Source organism: Rhincodon typus, chromosome 9 (assembly GCF_021869965.1).
Source record: "Rhincodon typus isolate 14 chromosome 9, sRhiTyp1.1, whole genome shotgun sequence".
Classification (NCBI taxonomy): Eukaryota; Metazoa; Chordata; class Chondrichthyes; order Orectolobiformes; family Rhincodontidae; genus Rhincodon; species Rhincodon typus.
Genome location: NC_063340.1, coordinates 74,466,352 through 74,483,338, shown reverse-complemented (window position 1 = coordinate 74,483,338; position 16,987 = coordinate 74,466,352). Strand labels below are relative to the sequence as shown.

The following is a 16,987-nucleotide window of genomic DNA, read 5'->3' as shown; positions in this document are numbered from 1 at the left end:
TATCACTGTCCCTTTACTGTTGCTGATTCAAAATCTTGAAACTAACTTCCTAACAGCAGCACTTTGGTGTCCTTAAGCCCCGAACGACAGTTGTGGTTCCGAGGGCAACTCCACGTTTTTTCAATGTAACTGGAGATGGGTAGTTAATGCAAGCAATGCATTAAGACATATGACATTAGCTTGAAAGTTACTTTTTTATTTTTTGAGATATAGCAATTATGTTTATTAAATGATATATTAGGTGCAAAGGAGCCATAGTGCATTGTGTTGACATTTAATGTAAATGTTTGACTTTTCCTTTTGAGTGGCCTTGAATTTAAACATTTGATAAGATGACTAGTACTTAATTAAACGCTACTGTATTGAAGGCTTATTACATGCTGTGTTTACACACAACCCTCAGATCAAATCATCAAAGGATTCATTGTCTTCTGAAGGTACAGTTGCAATGTGTTTTGGTGAGGGTCCTTGAATCTTTGCATCTTTAATGTGCTTTAAAAGATCCAAACTAAACTGTACTTACAAATAACACACAGGAATGAAGAAGTCCAGTTGTATTGTTGAAAAGTCAATGCAATTACTATTCCTACATTGTGGAAACAGGCCATTTGGCCCAACTAGCTCACCAACCCTCTGAAGAGCATTTCTGCCCTCGCCCCCGCCCTTTCCCTGTAATCCTATGGCCAATCCATCTAACCTGCACATCTTTTGGATGTGGAAGGAAGCCCACACAAACATGGGGAGAACTTGCAAACTCCACACAGTCACCCGAGGCTGGAATTGAACCCGGGTTCCTGGTACTGTGAGGCAGCAGTGCTAACCACTGAGCTACAATGCCACCCTAAGCAGTACATTGCACTCGAGCCAGGTAGGATTCGAACTTCCAGGCTTCAGATCCAAAGTCCGACACATTATACCTTGTGCCACTGGCCTAATACCTGCCTCGGCACAAAAATCCCATTATAACTCTCTATAATCTTTTGCAATTCTCTACTTTTTATTACTAATTTTAATTTTAACATTAATGTATGAAATAACTAGCATGGTTTATGCTGCTTCAGTGTTATTTTGAAGTAACGAATTGAAGCACTTGAAACAAACTTTTAAAGAATTCTTTGAATTTGCCAAATTCAGAGTGCTTCTTAATGATTGCATGTACCAGTAGTGGTTACTTATTTTGGAAGAGAGGAACAGGAGTGGGTCTTTCAGCCCCTTGTGCCTGCACAACCATTCAATTAGATTATGGCTAGTCATCTGACTCAGTGCCATTTTGTCACACTATATTTCTCGCTGTCATTAGTCTCCAGAAATTTATTAATACACTGGAGCTTCCACAGCCATCTCTGGTAGAAAACTCCCAAAGGTTTTCCACCTTCTGAGTGAATAAATACCTCTTTGTCTTTGTGCTTATTGGCTTAACCCTTATTCTGCGATTTGTCTTCTAGTTCTAGACTCGCCAACCAGGGAAACATCTCTTCTAGGAGATAGCAAAAACTGTAAATGCTGGAGTTGGAGTCAATGCAGCGAAGAGCAGAAGGAACGCAGCAGGTCAGGCAACATTAGAGGAGCAGGAAAGTTGACGTTTCGGGTCGGGACCCTTCATCAGTCCTGATGAAGGGTCTTGACCTGAAACGTTAACTTTCTTGCTCCTCTGCCTGACCTGTGTTCGTCCAAACGTCTCATTTATTTGTCATGTCTTGTAAGAATTTCGTAAGTTTTAGAGCGACCACTCTTGTTCTTCAAACCTCTGGAGCATACTGACCAGGTCTCCTCAATCTCTCTCTTTTTAAAAACATGCCTGCCATCCCAGGGATTAGTCTGGTGAACCTCCATTGTACTCACTGATGACAGTATATTCTTCGTTAACTAAGGTGTCCAAATTTCTCTCCAGTACTCCAGGTGAGGTCTCACTCAGGCTCTATATGATTGCAGCAAGACATCTGCTCAAATCCCCTTATGATGGCTAACATACCATTTGCCTTCCTAATTAGTTGTTACACCTGCAAGTGACCTTTCATGATCATGAACCAGAATACCGAGGTCCTTTTGGCCACCAGCACTTCCCTATCACTCCCTCTCAAAAAATAATCTGCCTTTCTTCTGTACCAAAGTGGATATCTTCACACTTAGCCCGATCACATTTCGTATAGCATAATGTAGCCCACTCACCTAGCTTATTTGTAGTTTCCATACATCCTCCTCACAACTTGTGTTCCATCCTGGTTTTGTCATCAGCAAATCTTTAAAATATTACAGTTGTCCTCTATCTAAAACACTAACAAAGATTGTGAACAGTTATGGACTCAGCACCGATTTCTTGTGGAACTTGACTGATAGCCTGCCATTCTAAGAATGAAGGTGGAACAGTCAGTCTTCCGTTGTTACACTGGCACCATCCCTCATCTCTTCCTCTGCTACATCAATGACTGTATCGGTGCTGCCTCGTGCTCCCATGAGGAGCTTGAACAGTTCATCAGTTTTACTGCAATCTCAAATTCACCTGGACTATCTCTGATACTTTCCTCCCCTTCCTGGACTCCTCTGTCTCCATATTCGGTAACCATCTCAGCACCGACACCTATTTCAAATCCATCGACTCCCACAGCTACCTTGACGACATCTCCTCTCACCCACCCTCCCACAAGAATGTGATCCCTTACTTCCAATTCTTCTGCCTCCGCTCCCAAGATGGGGCGTTCCACTCCCGGACGTCGCTGATGTCCTCCTATGTCAAGGACCACAACTCACCACTCCCCTGTTGATCAAAGATGCCCTCAACCGCATCTCTTGCATTTCCTGCACTTCTGCCCTCGAACCCCCTCTCCCCAACAAAAATAGAGCGTTCCCCTGGTCCTCTCATACTGCCCCAGCGACTTCCTCATCCAGCATATCATCCTCTGCCATTTCCACCACCTACAATCTGACAACTCCAACAAAGAAATTTCCCTCTCCACCCCTATCTGCCTTTCGTAGGGACCGCTCACTCCAAGACCACCTCGTCTGCTCCACGTTCCCCACCAACCCCACCACACCCGGCACCTTTCCTTGCAACCGCAGGAGGTACATCCTCCAACCTGGTCTACTGTATCTGTTGCTCCCAGTGTGGACTTCTCTACATCGGTGAGACCAAATGTAGATAGATTTGCGGAGCACCTGCACTCTACGCTATAATCAACAACCAGTTGCTAACCATTTCAACTCCCCCTCTCACTCCCTTGGTGACATGTCCATCCTGGGCTGCCTCCAGTGCCATAATGATGCCACACGCAAACTGGAGAAGCAACACCTCCTATTCCACCTTGGAGCCTACAGCCCGATGGCCAAAACGTGGATTTTACCAGTTTCAAAATCTCCCCACCCTTGGCCTCATCTCATGTCCAACCTCCCTTATCCTTGCCTCCTTGACCTGACACTACCTGTCCATCATCTTCCCCACCTATCCACCCCACTCTTACCTTTGACCAATATCCACTACCCCTACCTGCATCCACCTAGCACCATCTCACTAAGCTTCCCCCAGTTTCCGAGATAACAAGGTGTAGAGCTGGATGAACACAGCAGGCCAAGCAGCATCAGAGGAGCAGGAAAGCTGACGTTTCGGGCCTAGACCCTTCTTCAGAACCCGGTCTCGCCCTTCTTTCCCTCTGTTTCCCAGCTCCCTTCCCCCTTCCCAGTCCTGATGAAGGGTCCAGGCCTGAAATGTCAACTGTCCTGCTCTTCTGATGCTGCCTGACCTGTTGTGTTCCTCTAGCTCCACACTGTATTGACTCTGACTCCAGCATCTGCAGTTCTTGCTATCCCTAAGAATGATGCCTATCCCGTCTGCTTTCTTTGAACCAATTCTCAATCCATGCCACTACATCCTATAAGTTCCAATTTTGTTGACTAACTTCCTGTATGGAATTTTTACCAAGAACCTTTTAAAAATCCAATTGCATCTCTTGATTCTCCTTTATCCATGCTGCAAGTGAAATCCTCAAAAAATTCCCAAGTTTGTCAAACATGATTTCCCTTTTCATGTATACGTGGTGTCTGTGCCCAATTTTAGCAATATCCAGATTTACTAAGTCTTTTCGATGTCACATCCTTTTAAAATAGACATAGCTGCTTCTAACGCTAAACTAACATTTGTAGTTCCCATTTTCCCCCTCCCTCCCTTTTTAAATAGTGGGGTTATGTTTGCTACTTTCTGCTGGAGCCTTTCCAGAATCTGTAGAATTTTAAACAACAATTAATTGGTTATCTATCTGTATAGCTACTTCCTTTAACACTGGAACGCAGTTCTTCAGGTCCATGGAATTTGATCCTTGGTTAACTTTTTAGAAGTACTATCTTTTTAATAATACTAATATTTTTGAGTTCCACAAGTTCCTTAACACCTAGTATTTCTGGGAGATTTTCTGTATCATTGTGAAGACAAAGCAAACTAATTGCTTTATTTCTGTAAGAATTTCCTTGTTCTCATGTCTCAACTTTTAATGTGCTCATTTTGTCTGAGCTAATCTTTTCTTTCCACATACTTTATGAAACTTTTACAAACTGTATTTCTTGCTGGCTTACATTCGTATTCTCATTTTTCTTTTGTCAGTTTCTTGGTCCTCTGCTGCTGGGTTTGAAATTGTTCCCAGTACTCTAGTTTGCCAGTCTTTCTAGTATCCTTTTATAAGCTACATCCATTTAATTTAATGTAGTCTTTAACATCTTTTGTTAGCATTGATTTGATTTACCTCTCCCTTTTGGATGTTTGTGCCTAGGTGAATTATACATCTATAGATCACGTACTATTTCTATAGAACTAGCTGTTGCTTGTCTGCCAGCAATTGCTTTAATTCATTTAGCCAATCCACCATAGCCACCTTGCCCCTAATATTTCCGTAGTTTCCTTTGTTCATATTTAAGACCCTAGTTTCTGAATGAAATATGGTAATGTTGAAACTTAACTGTTTAAAGGACAACTGTTTTAACGACACGGAGGATACTGTTAATGTTAAAGACCGCAGTGTTCTCATGTCTACATTGAATGTCATCAACAGAAACAGCTTCATCCAGCAGCAATTATTTAGTGTAAATCCACCTCTAGTTTCTCTTCAACTGACTACCATGGAGTGATGTAGAATTTTGTATTGGATTTGAGTGAAAAGGGATGTGGTAAACATTTTCACAGGTAATACAATATTGATCATTTATTAGATCAATAAACTTAAAATTATTAAACCATATAGTTGGAATTAATTTTGCTGACCTTTTTGATAAATGTTTGAGTATATCTTATTACACTTATCAAAACGGCCTAGATCTGAAACTGACTTGGTGAAAGAAACAGTTTAGTAGTTGAATCTTGTATACAGACTTTTTTTTTTAAACCTTGATTGTTTTCCATTTGCCTTTTGAGACATTGGGCCAGAATGTACAATTCTGGGAAGTGACCAAGCAAGAATTCAGACAAATGAATAGAATTGGTTGTTGCCCATTCAATTTCCATTAACTTTTACATGGCAAGTTGTTGTAAGCAGCAGATCAAATCTCTTACAGTCAAAAAAAATTGGACTAAATTTTTTAAGAACTCCTAATGACAGTTAAGTACTGGAAGGATGAGACTCAACTCGTAAAAGTTAACACATTAAAAACAAAGTGCTGGAAGAAACTCAGTAGGCCTAGCAGCATCTATAGAAAGAAAAAACTGTTAGCATTGAGAGTAGTAATATTTTGTCAAAACTGGTCACTGGATTTGCAACATTAACAGGTTTTATCTCTCCAGATGCTGCCAGACCGGCTGAATTTCTCCCAGCACTTTGGATGTGGGAAATCACCAAAAATGCAGTTCTTTTTATTATTGTAAAAGTTAATAACTGAGTTATTAACACTCATCATGTCACTTAAAGATATGTAGACTGTATGTAGTGTGTAGACATGCCTAATTTACTGTGGCAAGCTTGGTTTGTATCTGATGCACAAATACACCTTAACATCATTCAAAGCATTTCAATAGTGGGCCACAGTGATGCTGTTTATGCAATACTAACGCAAGAGTGGCACACCACCTAATAGCTATTTACTTACTTACTTACTGATTTATTGATTGATTTATTTATTGATTGATTGATCCTAGTCTGAAGTTGTTGCGTTGTCCATAAATATTAGAGTACAATTTACCTCACTAGTAATTTGAAAGCTGCTTATGGACACTGTCCTTCAGTTTCTGATTGTAGTTGTATTCGGCCATATTGCTTTGCACAATCAAGCACTCCTTGATAGCTAATAATATCTAACTTGAATCTGTGTCTATCCCTACAAAACATGTGCATCTCTTGCGACAGATTTTTTTTTTCTATTGCTGTTGTTCCACCTTTTCTCTTTTTTTCTCTTCAGTTTTCTGTATGTACGTAGTTTCTATTTTTGACTCCTTCGTCATTTAAGTAGTTGGCCAATAAACAGCTAAGGATAAATCAGAGTTAATTTCAATTCTGCATGTGTAATAATGGCCAGGAACAGTGTACTTTGTTTCCCAACTCCCATTGCTATCCTCGACAGTGCATGCACACCAAGGCATTTGGTGTGTGCTCCCTTGGTATTCTATTTGGCGTATGAGTCATTTCAATTCTACTTTTTCAAGCCTCCAAAAGACGATTTATGTTGACATCTGCCTGTAACCCTTCCTCTCCCTCTTCTTTATTAACAAAATGCTCCTATGTGCTCGCTCTTTGGCCTACAAATTTAATTATCCCAGCCTCCTTTCTGTTTTTCATTTGCATGATTTCTTTGGTTAATAATAAATATGAATTTTATGTATTTAATTTGCTTCAAAATTAGTCAAACACATTGACGTTTTAGGTTCAGTTTTTATCCCATCAGAGCAATACAGCGTTGTAACAAAATTGTGTAGTACGGTGCAGTGCCGTACCTTTGAGTTGCTGAATTTTCTCCCCGTGTCAAAACGTAGAGAGCCAGTTGAGGGTAGGCAAGAATCTGCTACTTCTAGGAACACCACATTTTATTTGAGGATTCATTTAAAATTTTGGATTTGGAAATTTTTTTTTAATTGGCTTTTACCAGTTATGGTTGGCTTCAGGGATTGAATGGAAACTAATTTAGCTTCCAGACCGTTGCTCTACTCTAAAGTGACTTCCTTCGCATGTTAAGTAAATCAGAGCATCTTTTGAAGTTGAATGCAGCACAATGAAACTTGCTTTAAAAACCATTGATCATCATAGAATTCCTACAGTGTGGAAACAGGCCATTTTGGCCTAATAAGTCCACATTGACCCTCCGAAGAGCATCCCACTCAGACCCAATCCCCCACCCTATCCCTATAACCCTGCATTTCCCGTGGCTAATCTACCTAGCCTGCACATCCCTGGATACCATGGGCAATTCAGCATAGCCCATTCCCCCTAACCTGCACATCTTTGGACTATGGGAGGAAACTGGAGCACCTGGAGGAAACCCACACAGACATGGGGAGAATGTGCAGAATCCACACACAGTCACCCAAGGGTGTCCCCAAGTTGAATAATTCCATCCTCCACACCCTCCTCCCTTAATCACATGAGATGGTATGGATACATCTATTCATTACTTCAGCTGTTGGTCATAATTATCAAGTAAAAGACATATATTGATGTTGACTGAAGAAATGAAAATGACCTTGACATTTTATTAATTGGAAGTGACTTGCTTAATGTGTCAAAACAAACCAAATTATCCTTGGGAATTTAGCTCTGTCTGTACATAATATGAATAGCTTGGTAATGTTTGTATATTGAACAATTTTTTTTCTGCTTGTTTGCTATTTTTGGAGAAAAGTTTGCAATTCATATTGGGTTGGTTGAGGAAACTGGCATAGTTTTACTTACTGTACACTCCATGCCAAAAATATTATTTTTGAACAATTAGAATGTACCAATGCATCATTATGATGCATTAACAAACTTCTTTCTTTTCTTACAGGTCAACTTGATGAGCGGTTAAGATTGCTCCAGGATCTCATGTTATCAATTGATAGCACCACTGGAATCCATTTTGAAATGGCTTCTTTTGTGGACGGCAGTGTTCTGAGCAAACTTCTATCCCATGTCGTCACTCATGTAGACTCGTTAGGAATGAATGAACAAGAGTTACCCAATCTTCTTAGCATGTTAAAGGGATCCAATATCACTGTCTTGTCTGACCCTTACCCAAGAGTAGCAAATGTACTTGATCAAATGCGGGATGTGTATCGTATCCTAAATTCTCAGGAAATAAAAAGCACACACCACAGACTGACACGTCTGCATGTTCATACTCTTGCTTTCCAGGCAATCATTATTGCTAAAGGGTCCTTTTGGAGAAACACCATGTCAGCAGCTGCCAAAGCTTCACTAACTGCAAATCGCCATGTTTGTGGCTCACCAAATATTGACACCAGCAAAGCCAAGTTGATTATGGATGATTCTTTTTCTATAAGCCGTGAACAAGGGAGTAAGAAAATTCTGCTTGAAGAAGATCGCCCTGTTTCTTGCTGGGAGGAGTACAACTATGAAATTTGTGTTGCTCCAGTGCTAGTATGTACTGAGGTCTATCAGACTGTGGGTGGTGGTGATAATGTTTCTGCAGCCAGCTTGGTTCTGCAGATCTAATAACCTTTCTCGCTCTGAAGCAGAGGAGAAGGTTGGAACCAGCATATGTTTCAATCCTTGCTTATTACCTTGAGGGAGCTTCATACGTTTTCATGCTTGCACCTTCCTTCCCACCCTTCACACCCTCCAAAAATAAAATTTTATAATCGACTGTGTATACTTTGGCCTCTTGTAATCAACATGGAGGTTCTTGGGTATTGTTTAACTATTCATTTTTCACAATGTTTGTATAAATTATTCCATGGTCCTCAATTTTATAAGGTGGAATTTTGGTTTATACTTTTTTGTCCGTTTTGTTTCTGACAGCTGTGACAATATTGAAAACATAGTATTTTATTTAGTTACAGCTCCCCATTTTCTTAGGAATACTCTGAACTTGAGCCAGACATTGCACTATTATATAAAGCTTGGTGCATTCCATCTTCACTTTTCAGTCAGTATTTTACATCCTCGTGGCTGCCAAAGTGGCCTGTTGAAACTGAGCTAAGTCTGTGACTATTCTCAGGTGCAATTCAGTCCTGTGTTGCTTTTTCTTCCTAATAGGATGTTATATAGTCTCTGTATATCTTGCTTTTTTTTTTCTTATTTCTGGTCATTCCTAATTCATTTCCAGGAGCACAGGCAGCTGTTAAGGACACCACAAATGCCCTAGTGAGTTTAGATAGGTTGTTTCTTTGGTCGTGGACAGGGAAGATAGAGAAGCCAGTCATGATGTGTTTGCTCTCACCATACTTGTAACATTTATCTCCAATCAGCCTGATTGGAGTGTGGGAACATTTACCCACAATTGAATATGGGAACATTTGACTGTTCTGCCCTTCTCTCCCTATTGAACATCGGAGCCTATCCTAGCGTTTCCTCCCTCGCTCAGATCTGTTAATACGGGTAGGCATTTTCTAGTCTGTGGTTTGATATCTTTTCTGTGGTATATTTGGCCTCTCCTTCCTCTCTGAACTACATACCTTCTCTTTTGAGAAGGTTAGAGTTAAAATAACTGGACAAGTCTGAAACAAACTGGGAGCTCTCTAATAGGGAATCTACTCAGCTCTCAAACTGCTGAACATTGTCACTTCAATGTAAACTTTCAATAATTTCAGCAGAAAACAGAATTTTGCTGACTATTTGTATATTCAAAAAGCTGAAGGGGGTATTGTCCTTCAATTTTTAGCAAGAAGTATAAAACTGTATTCCTTGTTTTACACTTAGTTTTCTTTTTCATAATGTGAGGAAAATGTAAATTACCATGATAATGTGAATGGATCTGGGAAAATATGAAAATAAAACTGCTTTAGTAGGTTAACCATGTGATGGGTCAAAATAATAACACGGATAAAAGTGTAATTTTATTTTAAATTGCATTAGTGTTAAAATTTTTCCTTTTTGGAGGCTGGGGATCCAAATCAAGCAGACACTCACTTATAACCAGAGTTCTGCTAGTTAGGTGTCAAATCAGGAAGCACTTTATTCATTACACTATAATGAAAATCTATCACTTCCTTCCCTTCCAACAAGACTGTCGTTGCCATGTCAATTGAAAATTTCTAGACAGCATTTGATGGGTTTTTATTAAATGAGACTTAATAGGAGTATGGAGGAATCAAGTAAATGTTGAGGTCCAGATCAAACTGAACAGTGATCAGGTTTGAGCGACTTGTAAAACCTGTGCCTATGTTTTCTCTGGATGTTATTTAATCACGCAACAAAGAGATCATTGCTAACTGAAATTTGGAGGTTAACTGAAAAACTTTTGAGAAATTCATTGGAAATGGTGCACAGCCAGTGCACCAACAATATTGTTTTTGGAAGGCTGGAAGCTTAACATTCTGTTGTAATGAGGTGAGTAGCAGTGAACTTACTAGAGTTTTGCTAAATCTGAGTGCCTTTGGATATTTAATGTTGAAAAGGTGCTACTTAAATAAGAATTATATAAAATTGCTTTACCTACTGAGAAATGCTTTTTGTGTCAAGCATGAAAGAAAATCTTGACCTCTTTCCACTTTTTTTCCCCCATCCTACTCTGAAACACAGGCTATTTTATTAAATAGTGACCTTTTTGACTGATTTCCGCCTCATTGTTTTTAAGTGAGTCTTTGCCAAAAGGGGTACATTTTTAATAGATGCCAATTATTGAAAACAAATTTGATACTGCTGTTTAATATGATAAATGGTATAGTGTTTTTGCACTGATCATTCTTTTAATCAGCATTTGTTCATTAGTCCGTGTAACTTAAAAGGTCTTTAAAACAAATGATGTAACTATACATTTTGATTTTTAAAAAAAGCTTTCGATTTAAAAAGTTTATTTGCTAAGTATATATTTTACTTTCATTGAAAGATCATACCTGAGCCATTCTTGTGAATATGAAGCTATATTCTCTTGCATTTAGTTGATAACCAACTTTAATCCAAGTTTTGAAATTTAACTGTAAATTATCTATTGCTAGGCCATCCTGTTATTAGGTTATTCTTTCATAATCTTTGTAGTAATGTTGAGTGAGCAATTCTGATAGCTATATATTTTAAAAACAAATGCATTCAAAAATAACTAGTGAGGTTCTCCACGTGATATGATATGTCCACTGTATGAAGAGCTCAAATTTTAAATGACACTCTAAATGACCAAAGTGGAAGACTGGTTTGTTTTGAATACCTTTTGATGTTTTTGACCAATCTAGAAATATGACTTTGTCAACAACATGCAATAAATATTTTAGATTTGTCCAATAACTTGTTGCCCAGTGTACACAAAATTAATAACTGCCTATGTTACATTCCATAACTTAAATTGATACACCAACACTGGGATCCTGGCTCCTGAAATTGCTGTTAGTTGTGTGATGTGCAATGTTCTTATTTGAATAAATCCAGATTCTTAAGATGGGATCTCAACATTGTTTGAATCCTTGTAGTAGCCACGAGCTTGCTTTTATATAGTCACAGATTTTATACAGGGTATGACTTTTTAAAAAAAATACTGCTGCACCATTCCAAATAGCCTCAGGGATGGGTAGATGATATGTACATTATTGTTGATCATGCCCTTCTGGTGGGAATGTGAAGAAATGTATTTAACTTGCTTGAAACAATGACTTTGCTTTTTGTGGCATGACAAAATTTAATTAAATTTCTCAAACTTTCAACCGTTGTTATGAGCTGCTTTATTTTCCCTATAATGCTTCAGATGAAATACCCATTTTATTTTGTACTTGTTTCCAATAAACTGATTGAATATTTAATTGCCTAATTATTCACCAACTGAAAAGTGTCCATCGTTTTGGTTGAGATGGAGGCTGCAACTGATCTATTGGCACAACTTCTGAATGACAACTGCTTCCTGCTGTTAGGAGTATAGTGCAAATAATGGAATGCTAGAAAATCATGAAGTGGAAAAGCTCATTTTAGGTTAACCTTTGTGAATATGACTTGGCCGAAACTTTTTCCTCAATGTTTGCTATTTAATAATTTGTAAGGCTAGTTTGGCTATTTTAGATGCCAGTGAGTTAGTCATGTAGTGTGGGATTGAAATGGCATGTAGGTCAAATGGGGTAACGATGGTAGACCCTCTTAGAAGGATAATGATCCAACTGGGTCTTTTACATCATTATAGAAGCTTTCATTTATGGTTTTTCTTTTACCTGACCATTACTGACCGGTTTATTCAAATTCCCAAATTATCATGGCATGATTTAAATCCAGTCAAGTAATATAATCATTTTACATTATTATAGTCTGTGCATTTAATTATCATTACTAGGAATGGACATTGAGCAACTCAAGTAGCACTTTTAAGATGATGTGATCATCTTAAACATCATCCAGCTAAACTAGGATTAAAACTGAGTAGATGATTCTAAGTTTCACTCCTTTAGAAAATGGACAAGCCTCTAGAACAGGAGACCTTTGGGGAGGCATCAAGTTAAGTTTCTTGAAATTGACATGTTCTCAAACAAAATTGAGCCTCCTTAAATTGTCCTCATTGAACAGTGAGGGTATTTCAATAGTAGGCTGCTGCATTGACTATGGGTCATCTGCTTCATTCGGGGTGAAGAAATTGTGTCATTGGGACAATAGCTGACTATTAGTAATCAAACAGATTGTGATAACTGCTGATGTAACAAGTGACCCTTTGCTATCTTAGCTAAATTAAGTACAGTGACTGCTTCTTCCACAATATACTACTTGGCTGCTGAATGATGTGTTTTGTGTTCTTATCATTACTCTTGAGCAAGTCAAACTATTTTCCATTTTAGTCTTGCATACAAGGAGACTACTTTACCAAATAGAGAAATGTATCTCTGTAGATCCTTCACTTTTGAATCAAAGTGCCATATGTCTTGACAAAAAACTGTTCAAACAAAACTTTATTCATCCCATAAATGAAAATCTTCCATTAAAGTTACATTTCATTCACATTTATATACATTAATATTTAAACATGATCAAAATACAGATTAGAAATAAGTATTTTTACACTCTTTAAACAAAATTGCAGTAAATGCAATCTTAAAGGAGCTCTTCAAAATATATTTAAAAACATTAGTTTGAGATTGAAGGCATGTTGTGCAGCATCTTAACATTATTAAAAATTATTGAATGGCCAGATTTAGCTCAGTTTATTGGCAGCTTCATTGACATCTGCTTTAATGACTCCATGGTTAGCCTGGATGGTGTTCTGAGTTGAATCAAGAATTCTCTTGACCTTCATGAGAAACTGATACCTGGGACTTAGTGAAACATTTCAGTGCTCTAACCAGAACTTGATCCAAACATCTAAGCATGTATTTAGCATGACAATAAGTGACAGAGGTAATATTTATAAATTAAAATACTATTAACCAGTGCTTAATGTAAGCCTAGCTCACTACTAGATGCCATTCACATTTTAATGGTGATACTGAAACTGCAATACATACAATGGCCCTAATGTTTTTGCATAGAATTTTTATCTTTAATCCCATTTTTGAGTGAATGAATGCAGAGTGTAATTGTTTACCAAGTAGAACAGGAAGGTTAAGGTTTTCATACTTTTGTCTATGTTTAACCAGAAGATTATAGCCAGTGCAGTAGTGGCAGAGGAATAATTAGCCTCTGTTTTACAGGACCTGGGAAGCAAGTTGTGGAAAATAAAATCCCAACTGCAAAAATATAAAGATCCTGAGGGCACGTTGGCAGGATGGATGCTGTGAGGGTGCTTCCCTGTGTTGAGGAGACCAATTGGAAAATTAAGAGCCAGATCCCTCAAGTAACGTCAGGAAGCACTTCACATTTGAAGGGTGATAGTTTGGAACACCCTTCTGTCAACAGCAACTGATAGATTAATTATTATTTTTAAAAAGTAATGGTGATAGCCTTTTGTTAGACAAAGTAATTAAAGAATATGGAGTCAGGTCTGACCTAAGGTTCAAGTGGATAAATGGCTAGTTCCACCCCCATTTTCTTGTATCCTGTCATTCTCCTTCTTAACACATGAGCATTGTTTAAATGATCAATGTGACAGAAGTATGTAATTTCTTGGCAAATGATACTGAACATACATTGCAGAAGAGCTAGTGAACAGGTAATATAGAATTATGTACATTGTTGATCACTGAAGAAAACTTGAGGAATATCAGCCACTTAGAAACATGGTTAAATAATTCACATACATCCAAAACACTGGTTTTGCATTCTACATGTAGTTCAAAATGAGAATTTTAGTAATGGGCTGCTGTGCATGTGCATTTACTTTTTAAATTTTTCTTGATTGTGAAAAAGTAGAATAAAGCAGTAAGATATTAAGCTAATTACCTCAAGCCATGCAATAAATTAGCAACAATTTGTCTGCTCTGCCATTCCCTTCCACCCCACAATGTTCTAATACTCAAAAGTGAGGGAGGACAAATAAGAGCAGATCCTTAATGCCACTATTTGATGATACCATGTGTTTTACAATGTTGCACTCATCTCGTATTAACTTAGGCATTTAGACTGACTTTTTTTTTTCCATGAAACCTGTTTGTTAACCTTTACTGGGTGTTTTTTAAAAGAACTAATTGCTTGAAATTAGCAACTGCTACCAATTGAGAACATTAGAAACTGGGTGATCATTGAAATATTTGTTTGCAAGTTACTTTAATACTGAATATTGTTAAGAGAAAGTAGCCTGGGAGCTGGGTATACATTGTGCCAGGAACTGGAAGTACTGGCTCTGGGAATAACATGACCTGAAGGAGGTGAAGCTGAGAGAGACAGAGTGAGAGAATATTCTTACAAACTCAATACATTTTAGTAGAAATAGAATTTGAGATGGCTGATAATTTATGAGTTCCAAACTGCTAGTTTAGGATGACATTTAAACAACATTTAAGGAAAAATACTTCTTGTAACATGAGAAAAATGCAGCAGGACTAAACATTCTGTGCGTAAGACCAACTTAAAGGCACCTCAATATGATGTGTATTAACTATCAGTCAGTATCATATCCTAAAATGGGTCCCAGCCATTTCTCAATGTCTTCTACTTTCATCTGTTTTCTGGCTGCATAATCCTGGACCTGTAAATCAATTTCACATTCATATGAATTTGAAAATTCCAACAAACTATCACATCAATACACAGGTTTAACTCCTGATCTAGACATTGATCTGCAAATTCAAAATATGCCATCCTTGTACATTTTACATTTAAAAAATCTGCTTCATAAGATGATTCTGCACTTTATGGTTTTAAATGTAGAATGTAGGTTTAAAATATTCTCTGGATAATAAAACTAAAAAAATTAAAACACAAACTGTTGCATTCATTAGATTGAACATAATTTTTGTGGTATTGAGTTTGACATATACTTTTAAGTCCTTTTTGTTTGGCTCACAATTACTTTTAATGTTGGTGTTATATGGTAAACAGCAGCTGCTTTTAAAATAAAATTGGGAGGAATATAAAATTATCTTTTTCAAAGGATGGCAATTTACTAAAATGGTAATTATTGGATGTGTGAGCCTTGAATAGAAGATTTTAGCAGACGATTCATCTATGGGAGATCTATAAAACTGGGTCTGAACCTCACCTCAACAAATGCAGCAGGTGTCTCTGCATAAGGATCAAGAATCGGAAATTGTGCTGATTCCTTGTCCCATTGTCGTTCGCTACCTTTTGGGCATAACTGCTTTGGCTTAACTGAAGTCAATAATTTCACACTTCGGTGTGAACCTGGGATTTTGTTTTTGTTACCTGCATGTGTCAACTACTCAAAATGATTCATTGAGTTTTGCAATAACCAGGATAGCTCAAGAACCAGATTCTTATGCCCTACCACTATATGATCTTTCATAATGAAAATCTAATTTTCCATTTAATATCTTCATAAACCTGAAATAGTGCTCCTCTCTTGCCCTCTGTACATCGATTTTACCCAATTCATTTACTACATGGTGCATCGAACTCAATATCTACCAATAGCATCCTTTATGTTTGCTCTTTATTTGGTTTTGCAGGAAATTCCCTAAAAACTCATCACTCAGTTCTCCCTGTGGTCCCATCTTGGGAATTTCTCAGTTTTATTCAATGGCAGCCTTAGGCAATTAGGATGGCATTCAGAATACATTGACAATACAAATTCAATCCCAAAATCCACACCTCAGTGCTGTATTAAAAGCAGTGACAAAAGAAGTCACAAAGCAGAGTTTAAGCCCTATGTTAACTTTATGGTTCAGCTGACGCTTCATTACAGCACAGTCATAGAGGAACAAAGCATTCAAACAGGCCCTTTGGCCCAAACTGGTCAGCATGGACTCAGCTAGTTCCAATTGCCTGCATTTGGTACATATCCCTCTAAACCCTTCTCATCCATGTACCTATTCAAATGCTTATTAGATGTTGCTACTGTACTTGCCTCAAACACTTTCTCTGGCAGCCCATTCCAATTAAGCACCACTCTCTGCGTGAAGAAGTTGCCCCTCAGGTCCTTCTTAAATCTATCCCCTCTCACCTTAAACCTATGCCTTGTAGTTTTCAATTCCCCATCCCTGGGAAAGACTATATGCATTCATCCTATCTATGCCCGTCATGATTTTACACACCTCAATGAGGTCACCCCTTATTCTCCTACGTTGTAAGGAATAAAGTCCTATCCTGGCCAACCTCTCCCTATACCTCAGGCCTACTAGTCCTGACAACATCCTTGTAAACCTTCTTTGCACACCTTCCAGTTTAACTATCTCTTTCCTCTCACAGGGTGACCAAAACTCTACATGATATTCCAAGTGCAGCCTCACCAACGACTTTTACAACTGTAACATAACGTCCCAACTCCTATACTCAATGCTTCGAATGATGAAGGCCAGCATGCTAAATGCCTTCTTCATCACCCTGTCCACCTGTGACAACGCTTTCAA

The 16,987-nt window shown here is 38.1% G+C and overlaps 2 protein-coding genes across 3 annotated transcripts in view; one reads left to right on the top strand and one right to left on the bottom strand.

The window, feature by feature from the left end:
• The window catches only part of adpgk2 (ADP-dependent glucokinase 2), a 38,930-nt gene extending 27,175 nt beyond the window's left edge, over positions 1-11,755 (top strand). Inside the window, exon 6 of the mRNA XM_048600767.1 lies at positions 7,948-11,755. Coding sequence (XP_048456724.1) covers positions 7,948-8,615 — 668 coding nt within the window. The 3' untranslated portion in view covers positions 8,616-11,755. The remainder of the gene's footprint in view (positions 1-7,947) is intronic.
• A 1,340-nt stretch (positions 11,756-13,095) lies between these two features.
• Positions 13,096-16,987, bottom strand: part of mtr (5-methyltetrahydrofolate-homocysteine methyltransferase) — a 60,739-nt gene continuing 56,847 nt past the window's right edge. For both annotated transcript variants that reach the window (XM_048600766.1, XM_048600765.1), the window contains one exon: positions 13,096-15,147. In XM_048600766.1, the coding sequence (XP_048456723.1) occupies positions 15,061-15,147 (87 nt within the window). In that variant the 3' untranslated portion in view covers positions 13,096-15,060. The remainder of the gene's footprint in view (positions 15,148-16,987) is intronic.